A 21,402-nucleotide genomic window follows, 5' to 3' on the forward strand; every position below is an offset into this window, starting at 1 on the left:
GCTGGAGCGAGTCCATCAGAGGAGATCATCGGGATGGAGCCCGCAGCTCTGCGCTGCGGTATATGGTGTGAGAGCAAGGGACAACGGGTATAAACTAAAGCAGGAGAGGCTCAAACTGGACATGTGGAGCAGCGTTTTCCCTGTGTGGCCCTTGGGCCAGAGACACAGACTGCCGGCTGGGCTCTGCAGCTTCCCGCCCGGGCGGTTGCCAGGACCCGGCTGGACAAAGCGCTGGGACAGGGGTCCGGGTCCGGCCGTGCCGCCGCCTCCCGCTCCGCTCCCCGCCGGCCGGGTCCCCACAGCGGCGTCTCGGCCCCGGGGGCCGCGTGGCGTCACCGCCACCTGCAGCCAACCAGCGCACGCGGCGCGAGCCGGGCCCCGCCCCCTCCACGCGCGCGCCCAGGCTATAAAGGCCGTGGGACGGCGGCGGGCGCGGGAGTGGCGTGTGGAGTGGGCACGGGACGGGGCGGCGGGACCGGCTTCACTTCCCCCGTCAGCGCGGCGTCCCCTCCGCGCCGTCACCCCGCTCGCCAGCCGGGATGCTGCCTCTAGTCGCCGGGCTCCTGCTCGCCGTCGCGGCGGGCGCCCGGGGCTCGGCGTCGGGCACCCAGGAGAGCCCACCCGGTAGTCGGTTCGTGTGCACCTCGCTGCCGCTGGAGGCGACCAGCGCGGGCTGCCCGCTGCCCCCGGTGCCCATGCAGGGTGGCGCGCTGTCCCCCGAGGAGGAGCTGAAAGCCACGGTGCTGCAGCTGCGGGAGACCGTCCTGCAGCAGAAGGAGACCATCGGAAGCCAGCGGGAGGCCATCCGGGAGCTTACCGGCAAGCTGAGCCGGTGCGAGAGCGCCGACGGCAAGTCCGCTACGGGGACGTGGAGGAGCGAGCTGGGGAAGGGCAAGGACACGATGGGCGACCTGCCGCGGGACCCGGCGCAGGTCATCGACCAGCTGAGCCGTACAATGCAGACCCTGAAGGACCGGCTGGAGAGCCTAGAGGTAGGGCCGGGGCGGGACACCCCTGCCCACCGCATAGGGACTTGAAACGAGTTAGGTGTGGCTTTGGGCAGCCGATGGACACAGCTACTGTGCTTAATCGTGATAGAGGCAAATCCCAACTGGCCAAGTTCTGGGAACAAGTTGCATGGTTGGTCTTGTCTTGTTTTCTTGACTGTGTATCTGCTTGCTTCAGTGGTTAAAATTCTCAAAGGGCCCCTCTGTAACTGTGTTCTCCGACTATGTGTGGGGTGGGATTATGGTCTTCCTCCTTGTCACCAGCTTAGTTTCTGTATTAATATGTCTAAATCTCTCTTTCTGGGAATGTGACTTCATGGGGTTTGAGCTATACAGCTGACGTCTTGGGCAGTAAGACCTTGGCATATGGTGCTGAACATTCCACTGGTGATGAGGAGATTGCGTTGGGCAGATTGTGAAGATCAGATGATGTATTTAGAGCTGACATAGAATAAAAGCAACCTAATTCTCATTGTCTCTGAATAGAAAGGTGTTTGGTCCAAGCCTGCCAATAAATGATTTCCACAAGCCTTTGAACAGTGCCTGTAGTTGAGTGGAACTCATGGAAATATTTTATAGAGAGTATTCCCACAGGAATCTTGCTAGATGTTGTTTTGCTTTCCACACTCTAAGTCGTGTGAGGACACATGTGTGTCCTCACGCTGCCCTCCAAGCAGTTGGCAATGATGTGAGGGTGGCAAGTAACTTCCTAAAGGTTGTTCTGTGAAGTCTGAACACTCTGGGCTATCTTTCAAGTACAGTTTTGAGCAATCTGGTAGTGTGACACCCTTTTATTACTGTTGCTGTCTTTGTGAGGCATCTTTGGTTTAGGGCTGTAGAAGAGCAACTCTACTAGAATAATATGGTAGGTGGAATCATTGGTTTCTTAGCATCATTAACGACACCAGTGTTATCTGAGAGAGTGAGGGGTGGGTTTTGTTTCTTTGGGGTTTCGAGGGTTGGTGATTTTTTTTGAGTGGCTAAAACTTACAGTTGACCTAAAGAGCATCTGATTTCCTTATTCTGCAAATCAAAACTAAGGAAACTTTCATTTGATAGATTTGCTTTTGAAGTAGCTTAAATTCTTATTTAAAAAGAAATAATAGTTCTTTTCTGTTAACTTAGGCCACCAATGTTACTTCCATTAAGTAAACCAAAAATTGGCTAATGTGCCACATGTACATACTAATGGGAGTGCATTAGACCTGGCTCCCTACATTATTTTTTACTGAACTTAAATGTGTGAAGACTCCTTTATATGAAACCCTGAAAATCTCTAACAAAAGTGCCCTTTTGTTTCAGGACCTGTTTAGCTACACTGCTGATAAAAGCACTGAATGTTACAAGTGCTGGAAAGCAATGCCTCTTTTGTACTTGCTGAAGAACTCTGAGATCTTGCTTTCTCCCCTTTGACTCAAGAGCATATCTTTATTTCACAGTTTCTGGTTTAGAAATGGCAAATTTTTTTTCTTATTATTTCCACTAAAGCACCAGCTCCGAGCCAATGTGTCCTATGCAGCACTGCCTAATGACCTTCGAGAGATGCTTCAGCGAAGGCTGGGAGACCTGGAACGCCAACTCCTGAGCAAAGTGGCTGAGCTTGAGGATGAAAAGTCTTTGCTTCATAATGAGACATCAGCCCATCGGCAGAAGACTGAAACAGCCTTGAATGCACTGCTAGAAAGAGTGTCTGAATTAGAAAAAGGTAACCTGTCCATAATCTAAAAGCTTCCCTGTGCTGATTAATTTTGTTTACTCCTTCTAGCATAGTAGTCTAAATGTGGGCTTTGAGGGCAAGACAGTTCAGGTGCTGGACTAAATAGTAGGTAACAGTGCAAATACTTGGATTCCCTTTTTCCTTTTGTCACAGGCTTCCTGCCTGACAGACCTCTGCATGGCTTCAGCTTTCTGTCTCTTAATTTGGCATATGTAGGTGGTTAGGATGAAGCTCTTTACTGTTTGTGCGACAGAAAGCTCTATAAGGAGGCAAGTGGAAATAGGAAGAAAGTATGACATTGGTGTCAGGTAAAGATCTAAATAATGTCAAGTCCATATCTAAGTAGAGCTGCCTTTATTTGGATGGAAAATCAGATGGGCAAAAGTTAATTAGCACAGTTGCCTTTGATGTAACAAATGGCATTTTATACCAGAACCATTTCCTGCTGCTTTGGAAGTATTACTGTTGGTCTTTCCTTTCGTTGCTGGTTATGACTTTGGGTAACTGCAGATATTTGAACTGTGTCATATCCCAAGTGTATAGCCTTCAGAGTTTACAGTAGATTACACGTGGTACCACTGGGGGATGCTCTCTTAATCCTAGTCATTTATTCAGATACTTAGATTAATTATTAGAGATCTCTATGCTTGAGTAGAGTCTGTTTATTTGAATTACAAATGCTCATGGAAGTGAGCTAAAGAACAGAACTATCTCTCTGTATTGACTATATATTTCTACAGAGAAATACTCCTATAGGACTGGAGTACCAGTAAATACCACTGCCCAATCTTTAAATTATTTTTCCAAGGTGAATAGTCTCTCTGCTTAAAAGCAGCTTAATGGGCATGCTTTCACAATGGTGCAAACATAAGTATCATGAATTTTAAAATGCAGCCTAATGGATCCATTTGTGTAATATTGTATCCATTTTTTCACTTCCAAAATGTGAAGGAGGGGAAAAGGAAAAGAGGAAGAAGAGCTCTTCCTCTGGCTCTGTCATAAAGTATTTCCTGAGAGCCAAGATAAAACCTAAACCACAAATAAAGATATGGAGAATTCATGGCATGTTGATGTCTTATGTGGCAAGTATTGCTAGTCCTTGTCTCTGAAAGATGTGACTCATATCAGCAAGTCATCAGAAGGAGACAGTGAGTGGTGGGAGAACAAGAATGTGTAATCTAGGGTAAAAATAGCCTGTTCCCACCTTTATTTTTTGTGTGGGGAGAGTGGGCTGTCTTAAGTCTTGAGGGAAGAGAAGAACTTGGGCCAGGAACCAAGACACAGGCTTTTAGTTGTGTAATTTGCTCTCTTTCACCATGTTTTAGCTGCTCTGTTCGTTTGGGTTCTCTGTCAAATCAAAGTGAGGGCAATAACTATAGAACTTACTGATTTTGTAGGTTAAATACAGATAATATTTGAAGTGATCTGACCTATTTTGAAAAAAGTATTTCTATTGTGCTTTTATTTTACGTGCCAGATTGTTTCACATTTCTTCCTGACAGCTAACTAGAGTGTCATAAACTCTTCATTGTCCTAAGACCAAATAAATGGAGGAAAAACCTAACTTTATAAGGTGACACTCTGAACTTTGGGGTTTGGTGTTTTTTTTATCTGTAGTTGAGGCAGCTGCTGTTAGTTAACAGTGGGGCAGAAGAGTTTGAAGTTTGTACAGTTATTGTAATTCCCAAAGTCTCTCGTAATTCCTTCACTATTTGTCTCCGTTGGCAGCAGTAAATGATATATTAAAAAGCAGGACTGGGTGGAGAAATAATCCTGTAACTAATAGTGCCTGGACTTAAATGTGATTTCTAGCTTTGCTAGAGACATGAACAGGTCACTTCTTATGTCAAAACCTGTTTTCTTCATCTTTGAAAGGGAATAACTATTTCTTGCTCATCTTGTCCAAAAATTCACATTATGTAGGAAAGGGATTGTCTTATCCTGTGCATGTGCACATTGCTCCGGAGGATCTTGTTATCATTTGGAGTTGTGGATGTTTTCAAGCCATGAGAACAAACTGAAAAATATAAAAAAGATGAATATTGTTTGTTCTTTTCCAACCCATTGTTGCTTCCTTAAATTCTTTCCGAGTGACTAATACTCTTAACGGGCTATGTTTCTTTTATGGATGTGAGATTGGTTGTACCAGCCTAGTGGAGGTTGCTTAACATTAGTCTTAAGATCCTGGGGTTCTTTTGCCTAGAGTTTAGAATATCTCATTTTCTGGTCTGTATGTTCCTAAAGACAGATGTAACATCAGATAAGCTTTTTCTTCTTCCACCCCCTCATTCTGTGAAAAATGCAGTCAAAACACTTCAGTTGCTTCTGAGAATGGGAACTGAGAGAATGCCAACAGTTTAAAAATTACATATGGGGATTGTGGCAACCTTTTGTGACAACAGCTCTTCATTTGGATTGGAGCATGAAGTTCTGCGAGGGGATTGAATTTGTTTCAGGAATGTGAGTAAATGAAGTGAGTGGGACTCAGAAGAACAGGTTGCTAAAAAGTTGAGGGTGACACTCTACTACAGAACCGTGGGGTTTTATTTTGTGGCACAATGTGGGATTTCTCTTAACATTTAATTCTGGAAAATTACTTGAAGCAACTACATCAGAAGTATACACAAACTGTGTAATACAGAGTATTGCAGATTTAAAAAGCTTTCGTCTTAAGGGTTCTCAGTTTCATAAACATCTCTGGAACATCTCACTTTTACGTTTTTTAGAAGAAGCTAACTAAGAATTTCTGCTTTTATATTTGAATGTCTAATGTTTTAGTAGTTCCTAAGTTCATATTGCATTTTTTAATTCAGGTAATTTCCAACTTCAGCTGTATGTTTTTGTTCAGATCTCCTCCTGATTTGTCTGTGGGACAGAAACTGGTTCTGCTGAATTTAACTTTGCTTTCTGGACTATGGCAGCTTTTTCTTGTTTCAGATTGGCTACCCAAAATGGGAGCATCGACCTGTTTCTCAGCCTGCTATCTGTGAAATGGAGATGCTGCTGCTAACTCCCTGTGTAGCAGGAGTAGGAAAAGAAATACTGGTTTTGAAGCACTGTGATGCTTTAATAATGAGCATACCAGAGAATCCATGTCTAGTAACAGTGCGTATCTCTTAAAGCAGTTAGAATTGTTTGAAATAGGCAGGCCTCTAGCCATGAACTAAGTGATGAAGAAAGAAAATATTTAACAGCTTCTTGTTAGTTGTCTTTTGCTCTAAATGAGCAGGAAGAATAAAAAATTAGCACGATGTGTTGCATCTAGCTGTGTTTTTCTGTGCTGCAAAATCAGCATTCAGTAATACTACTTCAATATAATTTTCTTGTGTACCTCTCTAAAGTGATTGAAATTCCAAAGATTCTCATTATCAATTAAATCATTTCTTAGCCTGAATTATGAATACACTGTTTTGCTTAATATTAAAGGTTTTTTTTCCTCAATGTAATTCTAGGTAACAGTGCATTTAAGTCACCTGATGAATTCAAAGTCTCCCTTCCTCTTCGCACTAACTACTTGTATGGGAAGATCAAGAAGACTCTGCCAGAGCTTTATGCATTTACTGTATGCTTGTGGTTGAGATCAAGTGCGTCTCCTGGAATTGGCACTCCATTCTCATATGCTGTTCCTGGGCAGGCTAATGAAATTGTCCTTATAGAGTGGGGGAATAATCCAATTGAACTGCTAATCAATGATAAGGTGAGAATTGATTAACTCTTCTTTATTGTCTGCATAATCAGAATAAAGTCCAACCCCTTGATACCTCTCTAGTAACTCTTTTGTTCTCTGAGAGAAGTCAGTTCTGGGCCTTTGAGATGGTAATGTTGTTGTCTGTCTGTTGCAAGTTCATGAAGGTACTTGAAGCAAAGTTAAACGGTACATATATTTGTGTGCTTAGACAAAGTGGTGAGACATGTAGATGTGCACGCACTTATACATGTCCTCTGAATTTACAAGCCCATCTTATTCTTTTATGAAACTAAAGCAATATTTGATGCCACACTACTGCAACACCTGTGATGTCTAAGCCAGTTGCAGTATTTCTATCTTTCTAATCCTAGAAGTTCAGATATGTTAAGAGGAATCTTGCCAAAGATGTAAAGCAAAAGGCATGTAGTTGTGCCTGGGGTTTTGTGCTTAGTGACTGAATATCTCTTTTAATACAATTTTTATCAGGCTTAAATTACAAAAAGCACAATTGTCTGACACTATTTCATGCCACTGATGGTTTCTGACAAGATTCAGAATAAGGCTTGAGGAAAACAAGACCCATTGAAACTTGGCATTAAAACAAATCACTTCCTCCCCACCCTCAGTTGGGTTTCCTAGTAACTCACTTCTCTCTGAGGGATCAGGTGTTTACAGATCTACAGCTCAGGGTGGTTCAGTCATGTGGCTAGTTAAGCGCTTTTAAAGGCCTTATCATCCTCCAAAATCAATAAAAGTGAAAAGCCAATTATTTCTAATGGGTTGTGGAAAAGAAGGAAACCTCAGGTTGCTTATCTTTATAGCAATAACTTACTCTCTTCAACATTTTGTCAGTACTATTAATGTTCTGTGAGGCTTTTCTTCTCCCACGTCACTGCCGTTCCACACCCCACTGCATTTGTGTCTTTAAGTTGCCTTGAATAAGTTTTTAGGTCCAATTCCTAAAGGAGCATAGTTCCTCCTTATTTGGGATCCTATGTAACATTTCCCATAAGTCTTACTGGAAGCAGGCAGATTCGTTTGTTAAAGTTGTTACTGCCAATGGTGCTGGCAAACCCCAGATTTTAAGAGAAACTTTACATGAGCACTGGATGTAAAGAAAAGACTAACCACAGATTTAAACAACAGATGCCACATTAATATGCAGGATCAGTGGGTTGATAGTAGCTTAGACTCTGGTATTTGTGTCACTTGATTCTAGATGAAACAAAGGCTCACCTCTAGAATAAAAAGTGTGGCTGTGTTTCTGAATACAGGAGAGTTGGAACAAAGTAGAAAGATGTGGACTAACTTCTGCCTGTGAAGTTTTTGCTTCTGAGGACAGAGTAAATACTGTCTCTTTCTAACTGTTGTGCTTGAGCTGGTAGGCTTGGTTTACAACATGCATTATTCTTTGGGTTTTTGTAGGTTGCCCAGCTCCCTCTCTTCATTAGTGATGGGAAATGGCACCATGTCTGTATAACATGGACAACCAGAGATGGAATGTGGGAGGCTTTTCAAGATGGTGAGAAGCTTGGGACTGGGGAGAATCTTGCTCCTTGGCACCCAATTAAACCTGGAGGTGTCTTGATCCTGGGTCAGGAACAGGTGAGTGAATGACAATGTGTTCCAGGGTTTAAGAAAATAAACTCAAAACTCCCCAAACAAACAGCAGCAGTGAGGAAAATTTTGTTAAACACTTGGTCCTGTTGGAAAAGGCCTTTAAGATTGTAAAGTCCAACCTTTACCCAGCAATGCCACATCTACCACGAAACCATGTCACTGAGGGCCTCATTTACACAGTTCTTGAACACTTCCAGGAATGGTGATTCCACCACTTCTCTGGGCATCCTGTTCCAATGCTTGGCAACCCTCTTGGTGAAGAAATATTTCCTAATATCTAATCTAAACCTCCCCTGGTGCAGCTTGAGGCTGTTACCTTTTGTCCTATCACTTGTTACTTGGGAGAAGAGACTGATGCCCACCTCATTACAACCTCTTTTCAAGTAGCTGTAGAGAGTGATAAGGTCCCCCTGAGCCTTCATTTCTCCAGGCTAAAGCTCCCCAGTTCCCTCAGCCACTCCTTGTAAGACTTGTGCTCCAGACCCTTCACCAGGTTTGTTACCCTTCTCTGGACCCTCTCCAGCAACTCAGTATCTCTCTTCTAGTGATAGCAGATGCTCCAGCTTACTGTTAAGTGGCTGGCAGGCTTTCTGTAACTCATGCTGTTTGTCTGTACTATGCTTGGTTCTGTCCTATGCTAGCAGTTTCATGTGAGTGTGATCACACAAAATGTGTGATTTCTGTCCTTGAGCAGTGGATGGAGCAAATGTTTTTAGGCATATGCAGTAGCAGTCTGAGTTAGTCATTTGGTACAACCAGAAGAAGCCTATGTATCTGGAAGTAAAGATTGCCTCTTGGAGACCCTGCAGACAGTTGGTCAAGGACTGCGGTTACAGTTTAATCCTTAGCCATAAAGCTTTTGCAGTGATCTTGCATATCTATGCCGTTCTTGCTGAAGTCATCCTGTGCCAACCTTGCAAAATGTCTCCTAAATTAGCCTCAATATTGAAAGCTGTCTTCCTCCTTTACTGCTTGGGGGTAGGGTTAGTTATATGTGCTTTGTGTGATGGTATGCACAAAGCACTATTTGCTTTGAATTGTTTTGACAAATTTCAGATTGAATCTTTTAACTGTTCCTCAGAATATCTTGTTCAAAGTAGTCCTTTTAGAACCTTGAAGTTGTTTGTCTCAGTAACCTAGCTCTGCACCTCATTCTAGCAGTATGGCTTGGGGGGAGGGTCTTCAAGTTGGGAAGAAGAAAATGCTGAAATAACCTTCTCATCTAATCATAACTCTTGTGTGCCTAAAGGACACAGTAGGAGGAAGATTTGATGCAACTCAAGCCTTCGTTGGAGAGATGAGCCAGTTCAATATATGGGACAGGGTCTTAAAAACTGAAGACATCATGAATATTGCTAACTGCTCTACCAACATGCCTGGCAACATCATACCCTGGGTTGATAACAACGTTGATGTGTTTGGAGGTGCTACTAAATGGCCTGTGGAGACATGTGAAGAGCGTCTGCTAGATTTATAGCTGCAATTATTTCCTATTCAAGTGCCCCCTTTAGTAGGACAATCTTCTGTGCAATCTAAAGCACTTATTTTTCTCTCTGTCCTTCCCCAGTCTTAATTCCTCAAAAAAGTAAAAAAAAAAATTGAGTAAACTGCCTCAGTGCAAAGATAGCTGCTAGTTGGGGGCATTGAGCCTTACACTGAAAGAAGCACTTCTTGGCTAGCACAGCCCTTGTTTTTTTTATGGCCTGATCCAAAAATAGGCTTTGGCCTGCAGCAGCCTTTTGGTTAGGCCTGAGTTTAGTACATCAGCTGTTCTGGCAGGGAGGGAAACAGCCATGCACATGTTAACTACAGTACTCCCTTTGATCGTGTGCAGTGCTGGCAAAGTGTTGAGATGAACACGCTACATGTGAATCTTCCCTTCCAGTCTATCATCTCCCCTTTGAACGGAAGCCATTCTTTTTTAGCCCTTTTTAAAGAAATCACTTCATCCTTACACTACAGTGGTTATGGTGCAACTGTGGGTAGAGCAGAACAGCCACTGTCTGAGTGCAAGGGTCTTGCTTTTTAATTTGCAGATTAGAAATACTTGTTTTATGATAAGGAGGCAATGTATCTGAGACATGCTATTCTAGTTCAGTTTAAAGAGAGGTCTGTACAATCAGCATAGCCCCACTGAAACAGAGATGCTTCCGGTAAGGTTCTATCCCAAAGCCTGTCTTTTGCTAGCCAGGATCCCAGCACAGATGGATGGATGAAAGACTATTTTCTGTAGGATGAATGTACTGAATTTGTAGTGACCTGGCCTGTAAACTTTTCTCTATTGTTTCTCTTGCTTTAGTCAATGTCTTTATTTTTTTTTTTTAAATATACAAGCTGTGACTAAGTGAATTTCCATTTTGGGTTGCTTTGAAAGGCCTTTTTATGAGCAAGTGCCAAAGTTCAGTTCCTGCTTGCTGAGAATTGCTATATATTTTTCCAGCATAAGTCTTCTGCACTGTTTTCTATGTTATTATAATGGTCTTATGTAATATGAAAATGTGCTGGTTTTTCAATTCTTGTTGATTGTCTCTTCTGTAAGCACTGGGCTGACTACTATATTTTTTTATCACTTTCTCTGAATATTTTGCAGTGTTGCTGTTTCCTTGGCATTGGTGTGACTACTTGGTTTGTGGCTCGCGGATAGCAAATGCACTGTAACGGGAAAGAGTTAATACTTTTGTTATTTAAAAGAAAAAGGATTTAAAGGGGGGGGAATTTATAAAGCTAAATATCATATTTATTTTTCATATGTTTGAATTGTAAGAATAATATGGTGACAGTCCCATTTGTAGGATAAAGTTACATATTTCCATTAATATGTAGTATGCTGTTCTTAAAAGAAAATTCTTATAATGAACTTTTAATTAAAATGCACTGTAAAATGAGTCTTTTAATTCCTTTAAAATCACGCCAGACACTGAATGTTCTCTTTCATAGCTGGTATCAGTTCGGCTGCTGTCTCTCTGCCCTGGTTGAAGTACAGTCCTGTAAGAAGTTGTCTTTATTCCCCAAATGTCTTAAATCACAATCTTGAACTAAAAGGGGCTTAGGTCTGCATGTAACCTTAACTGGGGAGAGTTTTTCCCATATGGATGCAAAATGTTTAAAGCTCAGGCTGAGATCTGCTTTTTACCTCTGCATCTGTGGTTTGGCCTGAGATGCAGTGGTTTCATGGCAGTGGGATGGGATGCAGAGCCTATGTACATACCCATTTTTATAGCTGAGATAAATTGAATCCTCCTGCGTGAAGGATGAGTTGCAGGCAACAGAAATGTCCCACACCAGTGTGTAAAAACTCTTCCAACACAGAGATGACTTGTTGAAATGTGATAGCAGGGGCACTACAGTGGTGTAAGTTGTTCAGTGTCCATTGGGTCTGACAGTACACCAACTGCTCTGCTTGGTAAACTAACAGTTTGATAGTGCTTTCTGTAAGAGAACAGCCAGCTGGGGCAGAAATGCTTGTCCAGTTCTGACATCCTCTGGCCACGGAGAATTTGAGGTTCCTATGAAGCATCACACAACTTGATTTCAGACATGGTTTTTCTGGTTGCCTTAAACCGTACACCACTACCCTGCCCCATAATGGTACTTCTCATGCCCTAAGAAAAAAACCACATCAATATCCAAACAATCTGTGTCTTAAACTGAGAGTGTAAAATTCTCATGTCATGGGTTAGATACTAGCAGAGGCATCAGCCCTCTAGCCAATTCACCTTTCTTCATCATCATTTTCCAAAATACACTGGAGGAACTGAAGTCTGGGGTTGTCTGTGCTGAGGTCTCCCCTTTCAGCTCTTGCCTGTTTTACTCTATTGTTAAAAGGTGCAATGGTGAAGTTGTCTTGGATGCTTCTCTGTGTGGCTAGAAGCCTGTGTGTGGCTGTGGTCTACTGTTTGAAACACTGCCTGAGTGTTTGGATTTTACTTGGTAGTGAGGGAAGCAAAAGGCTTTTTACACTTCCTTTGGCCATGTAGAGTTATTTAACCACAGTCCCAATCTTAGGTCTGTCTTTAGCACTGCCTTTAACTATAAACACCTGAGTGAGAAGCCCCACCTGCATGGGGAGGTGATTGGGGTGGGGGCTGTAATCGTTGGTTTGGAGCAGAGGAAGAGCACTTGGTTTAGGGGCTATTGTTATGCTGATGTGGCTGAATGTCTGCTTGCTTCCTTCCTCGGGCTTTGCTTGGTTGTGTGAAAGAGCAACGGAGCTTCTCTTCATTGTGGAAATCAGTGCTAGAAGTTGGGTTTTTCTAAGGTATGTCAACGTGCTCAGGTGCGATGGTGTTTGGGGACATTCATCCTGTTGCAACCTGGCTGGAGCAGAGGTGGACCTTTTCATCTAAAGGTAAACAACTTAGTCTTCTATATGTGGGTTTGTTTGGTTTTTCACTGGTTATGTAACCAAGATGGTAGGGATTTAGTGGGAAGGTTTGGGGCTTTTATTTTTTTAGACACTGGCTATTCAGGAAAAGCCAAAGCCGAGGACTGTATATTCTGCTGAAAAGTGTGGTGTTTGTTTTTATTTTTCACTATACATGTCCTTCCTTTTGTGCAGTAGTACCTTTTTCATTAGAAAGGAAAGATGTGTATTGATTTTTGTGCCTTTATCTTGCGATGAAAAGCTACGGCTGTTCCTCTGCTGCTCCACATTCTGGAAGTCACATGGTTTATGTGCATATATAAGCAGATGGCAAAACAGGAGTAAATATTACCATATTCCAGCGTCTATACTGTTTATGGAGCGTGGAAGTGACAAGACAACCTTCAGTTCCCAAACTGCTCTGAATACACAGAAGTAATAACTAGGGAAAGCTGACTGACAGCTACAGCACTTGGAACATGCAGCAATGCAGATTTCTAGAAAATCTGTTTCTGTTTAAAGCCAGGCAGAGCGAGGGCTCCTAAAAGCAGTGTCCATGATCAGAACAAGTCAGATTACTGGGATCACTTGCGAGCTGTGAACTCGCAAGACTGGCTGGGTCTCCACATGATCTCTTGGGTGGGAATGCTGTTCAGTTTCTGTACTGCAGTGTTGGCTTTGTCTATACTTGTTGCACTTAGTGGCTGTTGAGCAACAAAGGAGCTACCATTTGGTGTGTTTAAATCCAGGTTGTACTTCTTCAAAGACAAGTTTTTTTGACTAATTGGCTGGCAATTAGAAAATGTAGGTTATATCATACCTATGGTATTTGCTTGCAGGCCTTAGCTATATGCTTGCTGCCCAGCTAGAGCAGAATGTTGCTGAGAGGGGGAAGATTGCCTCTGTGCATCTGTAATCCCAGTGTGAATGGGAGACAGATTCCCTCATGCAGGTGACTTTCTGCTGGGCAGCACTTGCTCATTAAACTGTTAGTTTAAGTCTCAAATACAAGGAAGACCACAGAAATTCTTGCCAGTAAAGCTCTACCTTCGTTTTCACACACGCTTCCCCAGTGTTCAAACATGGGAGACTGCCAGGGAGAAGCTGATTCTGTTTTGCTCCAGAGACCTGGTTTCCCTCAGGCCTTTCCTAAAGGCAAAATGCAGCTGGTAGCGAAGCTGATGTTGTATTAGGTGCTCAAAGCTGGCACTTTCTCAATTGGGATAACTGTGGTAAAAAAAATGTGTGTAACTGCAGACCAGATATTTATTGTCTGCTAATGACACCTGTGTCTGTGTATAAGGATTCTGTGTCCAGCTGATTTCAGTTATCCAGGCTGGGAGGGAATACCAGGTGCCTTCTACTGCACAATCCTTGGGGGGACCTGAATCTTGGTAGGGGTGCAGATGCAGGATAAAGTGGCCTGGCTGAGGCTTTTATGACAGAGGATGTTCCCTTGATACCACAGTAGGAATCTGAGGCTAGGCACAGCAAGGACCCTGCTGAAACAGAGATCTGTTGGTCTATTGAGTCAGGTACTCGCTGAAAAACCAAAAAGTCTCTCTTGGTAGCTGGGGAATCTGGCCGTTTTGAAAGTGTTGCAGGACTATTCCACAGATCTTTCACCAAAATGTCATTTTCTTTTCTTTTTATACACAGAAGAAGCTGGACCTTCATAATATTCATGGTTTAGCTGTGAGGCTTAAATAATACATGAGTTTTACAGAGCTGAAAGTCTTCTGGAAAGAATGGAATTGATTGCACCCCTGGCTATAACTGTTTTTAAAAGGCTGCACTTACAAAAGTATAAATTTACAGAAGAGGTTCAGAGGTCCAGCTCTTTCTCCACGGGAGGGCTGGGCTGGTGTTTTGGCAAAGCTCCAAACCCAGCCACTGAGAGAAATTGGTTTGTTTATTAAAGACGCTTTGCTGTTTGACCCAAGGTGGCTCCCAGCACATGTTTGCCAAGGCAATTTAGCTCCTGACAGTGCTGTTCCAAGGTGCTCCTGACACGTGAAGGCTGCCAAGCAGTTACCTTTGCAGTACCACTTGTTCCCTTGCTGCCTGTCAGCTCGTACAGAATCACAGGGAGCAGAGCTTGCCTCTCAAAGGGCGGTGTTGAGTGTCTGTGGTGTGGCGCGTGCTTTTCTTCTGTGCTAAAAGACGTTTGCAAGATACTTGCCCTGGGTTTTAGATAACTAAGCTATTCCCATCAGTGGTTCAGGAGTGCTTATTAAGCGTTCAGAGTGGTAACTGAATGGTATTTCTTAGGATGGTTTAGGTGGTTTATAAGGTATTAGATACTTGCATCTTTCAAAACACTTAAACTAGCTTATGACTAATTTCAAATCCATACACTACTGCAGCGGACTTCATCACCTAGGCTTACCTCCACAACAAAAGATTGCTCTCCTGACCTCACTGGGCAAAAGAAAACCTATTTAATGGATAACCTCATGTGTTAAAAAGAATATGGCAAAACCTTCTGGGTAGCAACACTAGCGAAGCAGGTGATTATAGCCTTCCTTTGTTTGTTACTATAGTTGGTGTTTGCTGATGATGTGCGTTGGTAAACCAGATGTGACAGTGTCCCAGACATAGCTGTTTTATCTCCAACAGGGAGCAATTGGTTTTCCTCACATTTCAGAGGGCACAGAGCAGGCAGCTGCCTCCTCTCTGGTGCAGAGCTGGGAAGAGATTGTCCTGTGCAGTAACCTTCTATCTCTGCAACTGTGAAAGGATCTGGGACAAATGATCTGCACTGACTCTTAATTTCACATGAGGCTTCCCTGCGGGAGATATTTGTGTCTGACAAAACAGGACAGACCTAGATTTGCTTTCCAGGGATGGTGTAACTTGCAGGAATGTGCTGTGGTGTATGCTAGGGTTTCTCTTTCTTTTTCTTTTCTGCTTCCTTTATGGCAAATTTTAAATGGTTGATAAACACCTGTAATAAAATACAGATATGCATTGGCAAATCACCCTTTTTTCCATTAAAGCAAGCTGTTAGTTACTACATAGAGAGTAAATATCCTCCTAAGAGATCAGATTATTTATGGCAGTGCATTAATTAGCTTTTTCAAGGTTTCTAAGGTCTTGTGGATACTTCCAGCTCCAGGGATAATTGCAGTAGGTAAATACCTCTCTGCAGTAAGTATAATTTAACAGGGAATAGCCGTTGATGTGTGCTTCAGACTTCTGGCCTGTTGGAGGCTCTTGTCAAGTGGAAAATTAGCACCTATGAGGCTTTTACAAGGGAGTGGTGAGAACTTACTACTTGAGTAACTGTGGTGGCCATAGACATGTAGACAATTCAGGATGCTTCCAAAGCTGGTTTGGCCACCACTTTTACTTGTGTAGACCTGTGCTGTCATCTGAATTCTAAGGCTGTCCTAGCACCCTCACTCACCCATTGTGCCTCTCATTCTGGTCTTGGTAAGCAGCAGCTCTAACTCTCCGCTCTTGTGTTCATCAGCAGCACCAGGGCTTTTTTCTAGTGGCAGTTCTGCTTTTTACTGAGATCCAGGCTTTGTGCATCCCACCTCTTGATTTTTTGTGTGTCTCTTCACAAGTATTTGGCATTGTTCAAATATGCTGCTATGGTTACTCAGGCACCACTGACTGCACAGGTCAACCTGGAAGAGCTTTAAACAAAGTATTTGGGACTGAATGCAGCTTTTGCTTGTTAATGTAAAACCTGGCACATCAGTTTGAACAGATTACATAGAGGATAATGTCTTTCTTTTTTAACCCTACATGTGGGATTTGGAAAGAACATAAGAAAAATATTGTCTTGACGTGAATCCAAGCAATGACAGTGGCTCCTGCTGAAAATAGAAACTAGCCTATTTGTGCTGGGAATTGCCTGAAGGCCGGCTGGGCTTTGTGCGTGCAAGTGAAAGTAGGATGTACAAAACAGAGCAACCTATTGAAGAGTACAGGCTTCCTCAGCTGCATCAGAGCAGATCAAGCATAGCTCTGCTGATGCGAGTGGGCCTTACTGCAGATCACCACCACAGTGTGAAACTTGTGCAAACACTCAAGGGACAAATTTTACATCCCTTGGGAAGTGGGAAGGGATGATTCTTGCACCTCAGTCTGCCCCCTGACGGTTGGGGTAAGACGTGAGCTGCTGCCTTCTGGAGACTGGGGCTGGAATCTTTGGGGTGATGAAGACACAGGGTGCTGCATGAATGACCTGTTCAGGGCTTTAGCCCAGATTTTAATCTTCTGATCCTGATTGCATCTTTGAGCTGAACGGTCATGGGGTGATGTTTAGGTCCCAGAAGTATAGTGGGGTCTGTTCTCTACTGCCGAATGAGCAGAGCTTGAGAAAGGATTGCTGTAAAGTGACTTTACAGACACATAGTGGTGCCCACACTAGGCTATGCCCTTTAATACCTTTCTGGTTACTTCACCCTGGAGGAATTAATTTCCTCCTCTGATTACACTGAAAGCAAAATTTCCATAGACTTGAATGGGAGAAGAACAGGAAGCTGTTTGAGACAAGTCTGAGCATGCTGGTAAAAATGAAACAAAAAAATCTGGTGTGACTTTCAAGCTATTTTTAAAAGCACAAGCTGGAGTGGGTTACTCTGAATCACTGGAGTCTGGTTTGTCCTTATTTTATTTTTCTTATTTTTACTGAGTAATTTTGAGGATACAGTGCAAAGACAAGTCTTTAGATATGGGTTATATGTGTTAAAGGAGGGGAATGAGCATTTGTTGGGCACAGTAACTGTCGATGCCAAATGAGCAGGTCCCTTTTCTGATACAGCAGAAATATTTTATGTGAGAATTTTTATCAAGCCATTTCAGAAAGCAAGAGAATGTGGTTGATTTATTAGTTTTATTAAAATATCAACTTTGATTCCCTCCTTGATTGTTTCTATGGGAAACTGGATGATGCTTGGCATTTGCTTAGTAAATCTTGGGGTAATCTCTTTGAATGGCTTGTGCTGGGGGTTTCTGTGTCTCCTCATTCTTTCCTTCCCCCTGCTCCAGCCCTTGGGGGAAAGTTCCCTGCAGCTGAGGATTGGCACTAAAAATAATCTACCTTCATTGTAGTAAGCAATAGCAGAATCTTGCTAACGTCTCTTGTATTGCATCCTTGTTTTCTATTCAGTGCTTGAATTCAAAGGCTGATCATTCATATGCTTGTTTTTCAGTTGAAGGGTGCAGATTTCAGTGGCATTCATTGAGCTAAGAAGTGGCAGTTCTCTTTATGCAGTTATTTTTCCCTGTTCATTGTATCAGACTTCTTGCACTTTGACGAGGGTAGGGATAAGGGTGGAACAGCATAAACCACCTGAGGCATGAAGTGAGAAAGAATCTGTGACCATCACAGTATGTATGGTAAGGGGAAAGTTGTCTTCGAATTCAGCAGCAGAAGTTGGAAGTAATGTCTATTTGTTGTGATTATGGTAGGTGGGGAAAGAACCGTCTTCTCCTCGGACTTTGCCTGGAAGTCAGGTTTGTATTCTGGGAGGCTGCGCTGCGTCAACTAGCTACAGACATGCTCATTTTCATCCTACTGTCCTGTGTGTGGGGGTTGTGTTGTCAAACCCCCTTTCATTACTGGAAATACAATCATTTCTTTTCTCAGATGCATACAGGAGTGCTCGAGAGCCGTCTGAATTAAATCCAAGGTGAAAGCAGGTTGATGTAGAAACCACATCAGACTGCAGATAGTTCTTGTGCACTTCTGGGACTATGCTAGCAATAAGGATTCTTCAGCTATTTTATTTTTTTAGTGGTATTGTGAAATGATTCTTTACTCTTAAAAAGGAGCTGGGACTAGAGAAGGTGTGTGCTACACTTCAGAAGGGCAGGGAACTGACTGTACGATGGGCTGCTCAGGAATCTGCTAAAGCTTTGGGAACCATCCATCAGCTTTAGTAGACTTTGGATGTATTGCTCTTGTTCCCTGGAGCTTATGCAGTATGTAACATAGTGCATCCCAGGTTTTTTAAACTGACAGGGGCATGTTGGCGTGGGGGGAAAAGCCTCACAAAAAACTCTTCTACAGCACTGCTTTCTCCTTTCCTCCTAAGAATAAAAGGCTGTTGGTGACAATTGTATGTAACTTGTGTGTCTCGAACAGCTGCCACGCTACTTCATTCTGAACATGGCTATGGTGCTTCCTCAGCATCCCTTTGATACTTCTGCATCTTCTTGCATTAGCAATGTTGTTATAATAGTGCATGGCACAAATCTAGTTACGTGAGCTCTTCATTGTTTGACTGTATTCTGAGCAGCATTTCAGACATTATTGAAACATTTCTGTATGCTTTTTGGCTTTGAAAAACACAAATTCAGAACAAAAGCCCTTTGGCTTTGTTTAATCAAATTATACCTCTAAGAACAGTCTACATGGATATGGTGTATGAAGGAGGGTGAATTCCAAATAAGGCTTTGAAAATCCAGCTGGAACAGAAAATCTAGACTGGTGGGAGATTTTCTTCCTAGAGAAATCACTGTAATATGTTGCACTGTCAGTGCCTAAGTGACAACTGTAACTTGATTTAATTAAGAGCTCTGCTAAGGTATATTGTATTTGCTAATGCATAGTTTATCTGTGAAGATGGAAGTGTTCCTGGCTCACTGAAGCTGCGTTGGTTTCACTGACTAAAATTTGCCTGTTGACAGTCTTGTCAGCTGAAAACGTTAGAAGAGAATACAATTACATTCTGGGCCTTACCCCATGTGGGAATTGCTGTAATATTTTAAACCTCAAAAAGGACAGAAGTGTAACAGAACAACATGACCACAATAAGATTTATTAGTGCTGCTTTTGTCTTGGCTTTGGGCCATCCCCTGTCTGCAAAATTCCTGTTGATGTCCCATCTGGGTTTATGTAGAAATTGATGGTAGGGTAAAGCTCTCTGATCCCATCAGTTCACATTTGCATCGCTTTCTGTTCTGGATGTGCTAGGAAGGGCTGGAAGCACCATTTGTTAAATTGTAATTAGCAGGCCAGCAGAGGAGAATGCAAGGTCAACTTGGCACTTGTGGAATTTAAATCATTTTGTGAAAGGGAAGGGTGGGGGAAAGAAATCAAAGCCCGTATCTCTGAGTTCAGCTCCATTTCTGAAATAGCCCCTTAAGAGATAAACCAATATTTGACTATAGAGCTATTAAGCTCTGGTTTGCTCTTTATTTTGCTGTCATAATTGCTGCAGACGTTGTACTTTAATGCACGCAATTTGGGTTTGATGTCTGTCTTCCTCTAAAACACATAGAGGGTGAGAAAAAGGAAACTTCATTGTGACTATTGATTTCTTCCATTAGAGCAAGAGAGAGAGGTTTCCAAGTCTCAGTGTAGCAGCTGCTTGGATTGGTCTGTCCAAAGGTTTTGTGCTTCCTAAAAGAGGCACCCCAGTTGTTACCCCAGTTTACAAACAGTAATTGTTACACAAAATATATATATACACAAATATATTAAATATATAAAATACAAAGGTATTGTTACCCCAGTACTTCCTAATGATAGAAAAATCATGATAGCAATGCATGTGTCTGCTTTTTCTTTCCCTCCCTATTTAAGCTAATTGTGTCATTAAAGTCTTTAACCACAGCAGGTGGTATGAACTTAAACTAGGAGGAAGCTACACTCAGACTTAACTGTAGGAAGGAGGAAGTCAGTAAGAGTCCTTGAGCAGGACATGCTCCAAACATGGACATCCACCCTGAAACTGAGATTTCTGGTGCAGGTCACAACAGTCATCTTCCAAACCAAAAGGTTGTGTGTTCTGGACATCCTCCAGAGAGCTATAGCCAGTGACTTTGTTGGCTGCTTTGCTCAGTTGTCCTTTAGAGGGTGCCCCCTCTCTGCCCTCTGACTACTGACAGGACAAAGAGGCTCATAAAGTTAAAGGGAGTTCTTAAGAGCTTTAATCAGATGGCTCCACCAAAGAAAGTGGCATTCAGACAGTGTACTGCTCTGTTCAGCTTCAAGCTGAATTAGTTTACATTATTGCCTAATATTTCTGGGCTTAGAGAAACTGTTGACGTGTATCCAAGGTCACTGATGCAAACAGACTGTTGTTATAGGTCTGAATCGACGCTGTAGCACGATCATCGGCAGGCCTGTTCTCCTTGTGTGTACCAATTTATTCTCTAGATGAAGCCAGAGTGAGTGAAGGCTCATTCTCCAGTAAAAGTGATTGAATGCAGCTGGTTGATTAAACTGAAGGAAGAGAAACACTCGCGTGTCACTCAGCACACTCTGCTACATGAAACAAGGGGATTAGATATGGGGAATTTCTAGTAATGAAAGCAGGCAATCGGGTTCGTCATAAAATCAGCTTAAAAGAGCTTTCTAGATTCCAGAGAGAACTAAAATAACTTGACCTACCTTGGTCCTATAATCTTTAAATGCTGCTTAACATCTGCTTGTCAGCACTTGGCAATAATATTTATGGTGAAATTTTTAACAGCAGACGCTGTCTTGTGTTGAAATGAATAATGCGGAGGGGTGAGCTGTGGAGGAAAAAATGCCATTACACAAGGGTTAAAAATGAAACTGAAGTATCTGACTTTAGTTAACAGACATATTTGGAAGTTGCAGCTGCAGAAATCTTAGCGCAGTCACCAGCTTGGTCCAAGTGTGGCCCAGTGGCCTGGGGCACGGTGAAGCCTCCTTAGTCCCCTGCAAGTAGTGAGCGTTAGAACCACTTCTTGAAGGATCTAAGTTAGAAACTTTCCTAAATGGGTGTGAGAGAGATGTGCTAGAGATGCCCTTAAGATTTGAAGTAAACCAGAAATTTCTTTCTTTTCCCAAGACTGGCAGTTCTGAAGATGTTCCTGACTTGGGTGCCTAACATTATGTGGACTGCACTTGAGCCGTTATAGGCAGAGGAAGGAGTTTGAAGGGCTAAGTTGCTTACTGCACAGTGTACCCCTGAAAACTGCCACACAGGAATATAAGAACTCCATACTCCTGACAGTTATCAGATAACAGCAAATTGCAATTCTCAGCTTGAAACATCTTCCAAATAACAAGCTC

General features: G+C 42.7%; 1 protein-coding gene and 1 long non-coding RNA gene across 2 annotated transcripts in view; both read left to right on the forward strand.

Annotated features, from left to right (window-relative positions):
• The first annotated feature begins 459 nt into the window (after positions 1–459).
• NPTX2 (neuronal pentraxin 2) lies at positions 460–10,917 on the forward strand. The gene is made up of 5 exons (XM_065684392.1): positions 460–992; positions 2,496–2,712; positions 6,177–6,421; positions 7,838–8,017; positions 9,282–10,917. Exons 1-5 carry the CDS (start codon positions 540–542, stop codon positions 9,507–9,509), a joined length of 1,323 nt encoding a protein of 440 aa, XP_065540464.1. The 5' UTR covers positions 460–539; the 3' UTR covers positions 9,510–10,917.
• Positions 10,918–12,179: 1,262 nt separating this feature from the next.
• LOC136017838 (uncharacterized) overlaps positions 12,180–21,402 on the forward strand; it is a 107,742-nt gene continuing 98,519 nt past the window's right edge. Inside the window, exon 1 of the long non-coding RNA XR_010614103.1 lies at positions 12,180–12,380. This is a non-coding gene — a long non-coding RNA (uncharacterized LOC136017838). The remainder of the gene's footprint in view (positions 12,381–21,402) is intronic.

This window comes from Lathamus discolor, chromosome 6 (assembly GCF_037157495.1).
Source record: "Lathamus discolor isolate bLatDis1 chromosome 6, bLatDis1.hap1, whole genome shotgun sequence".
Lineage (NCBI taxonomy): Eukaryota > Metazoa > Chordata > Aves > Psittaciformes > Psittacidae > Lathamus > Lathamus discolor.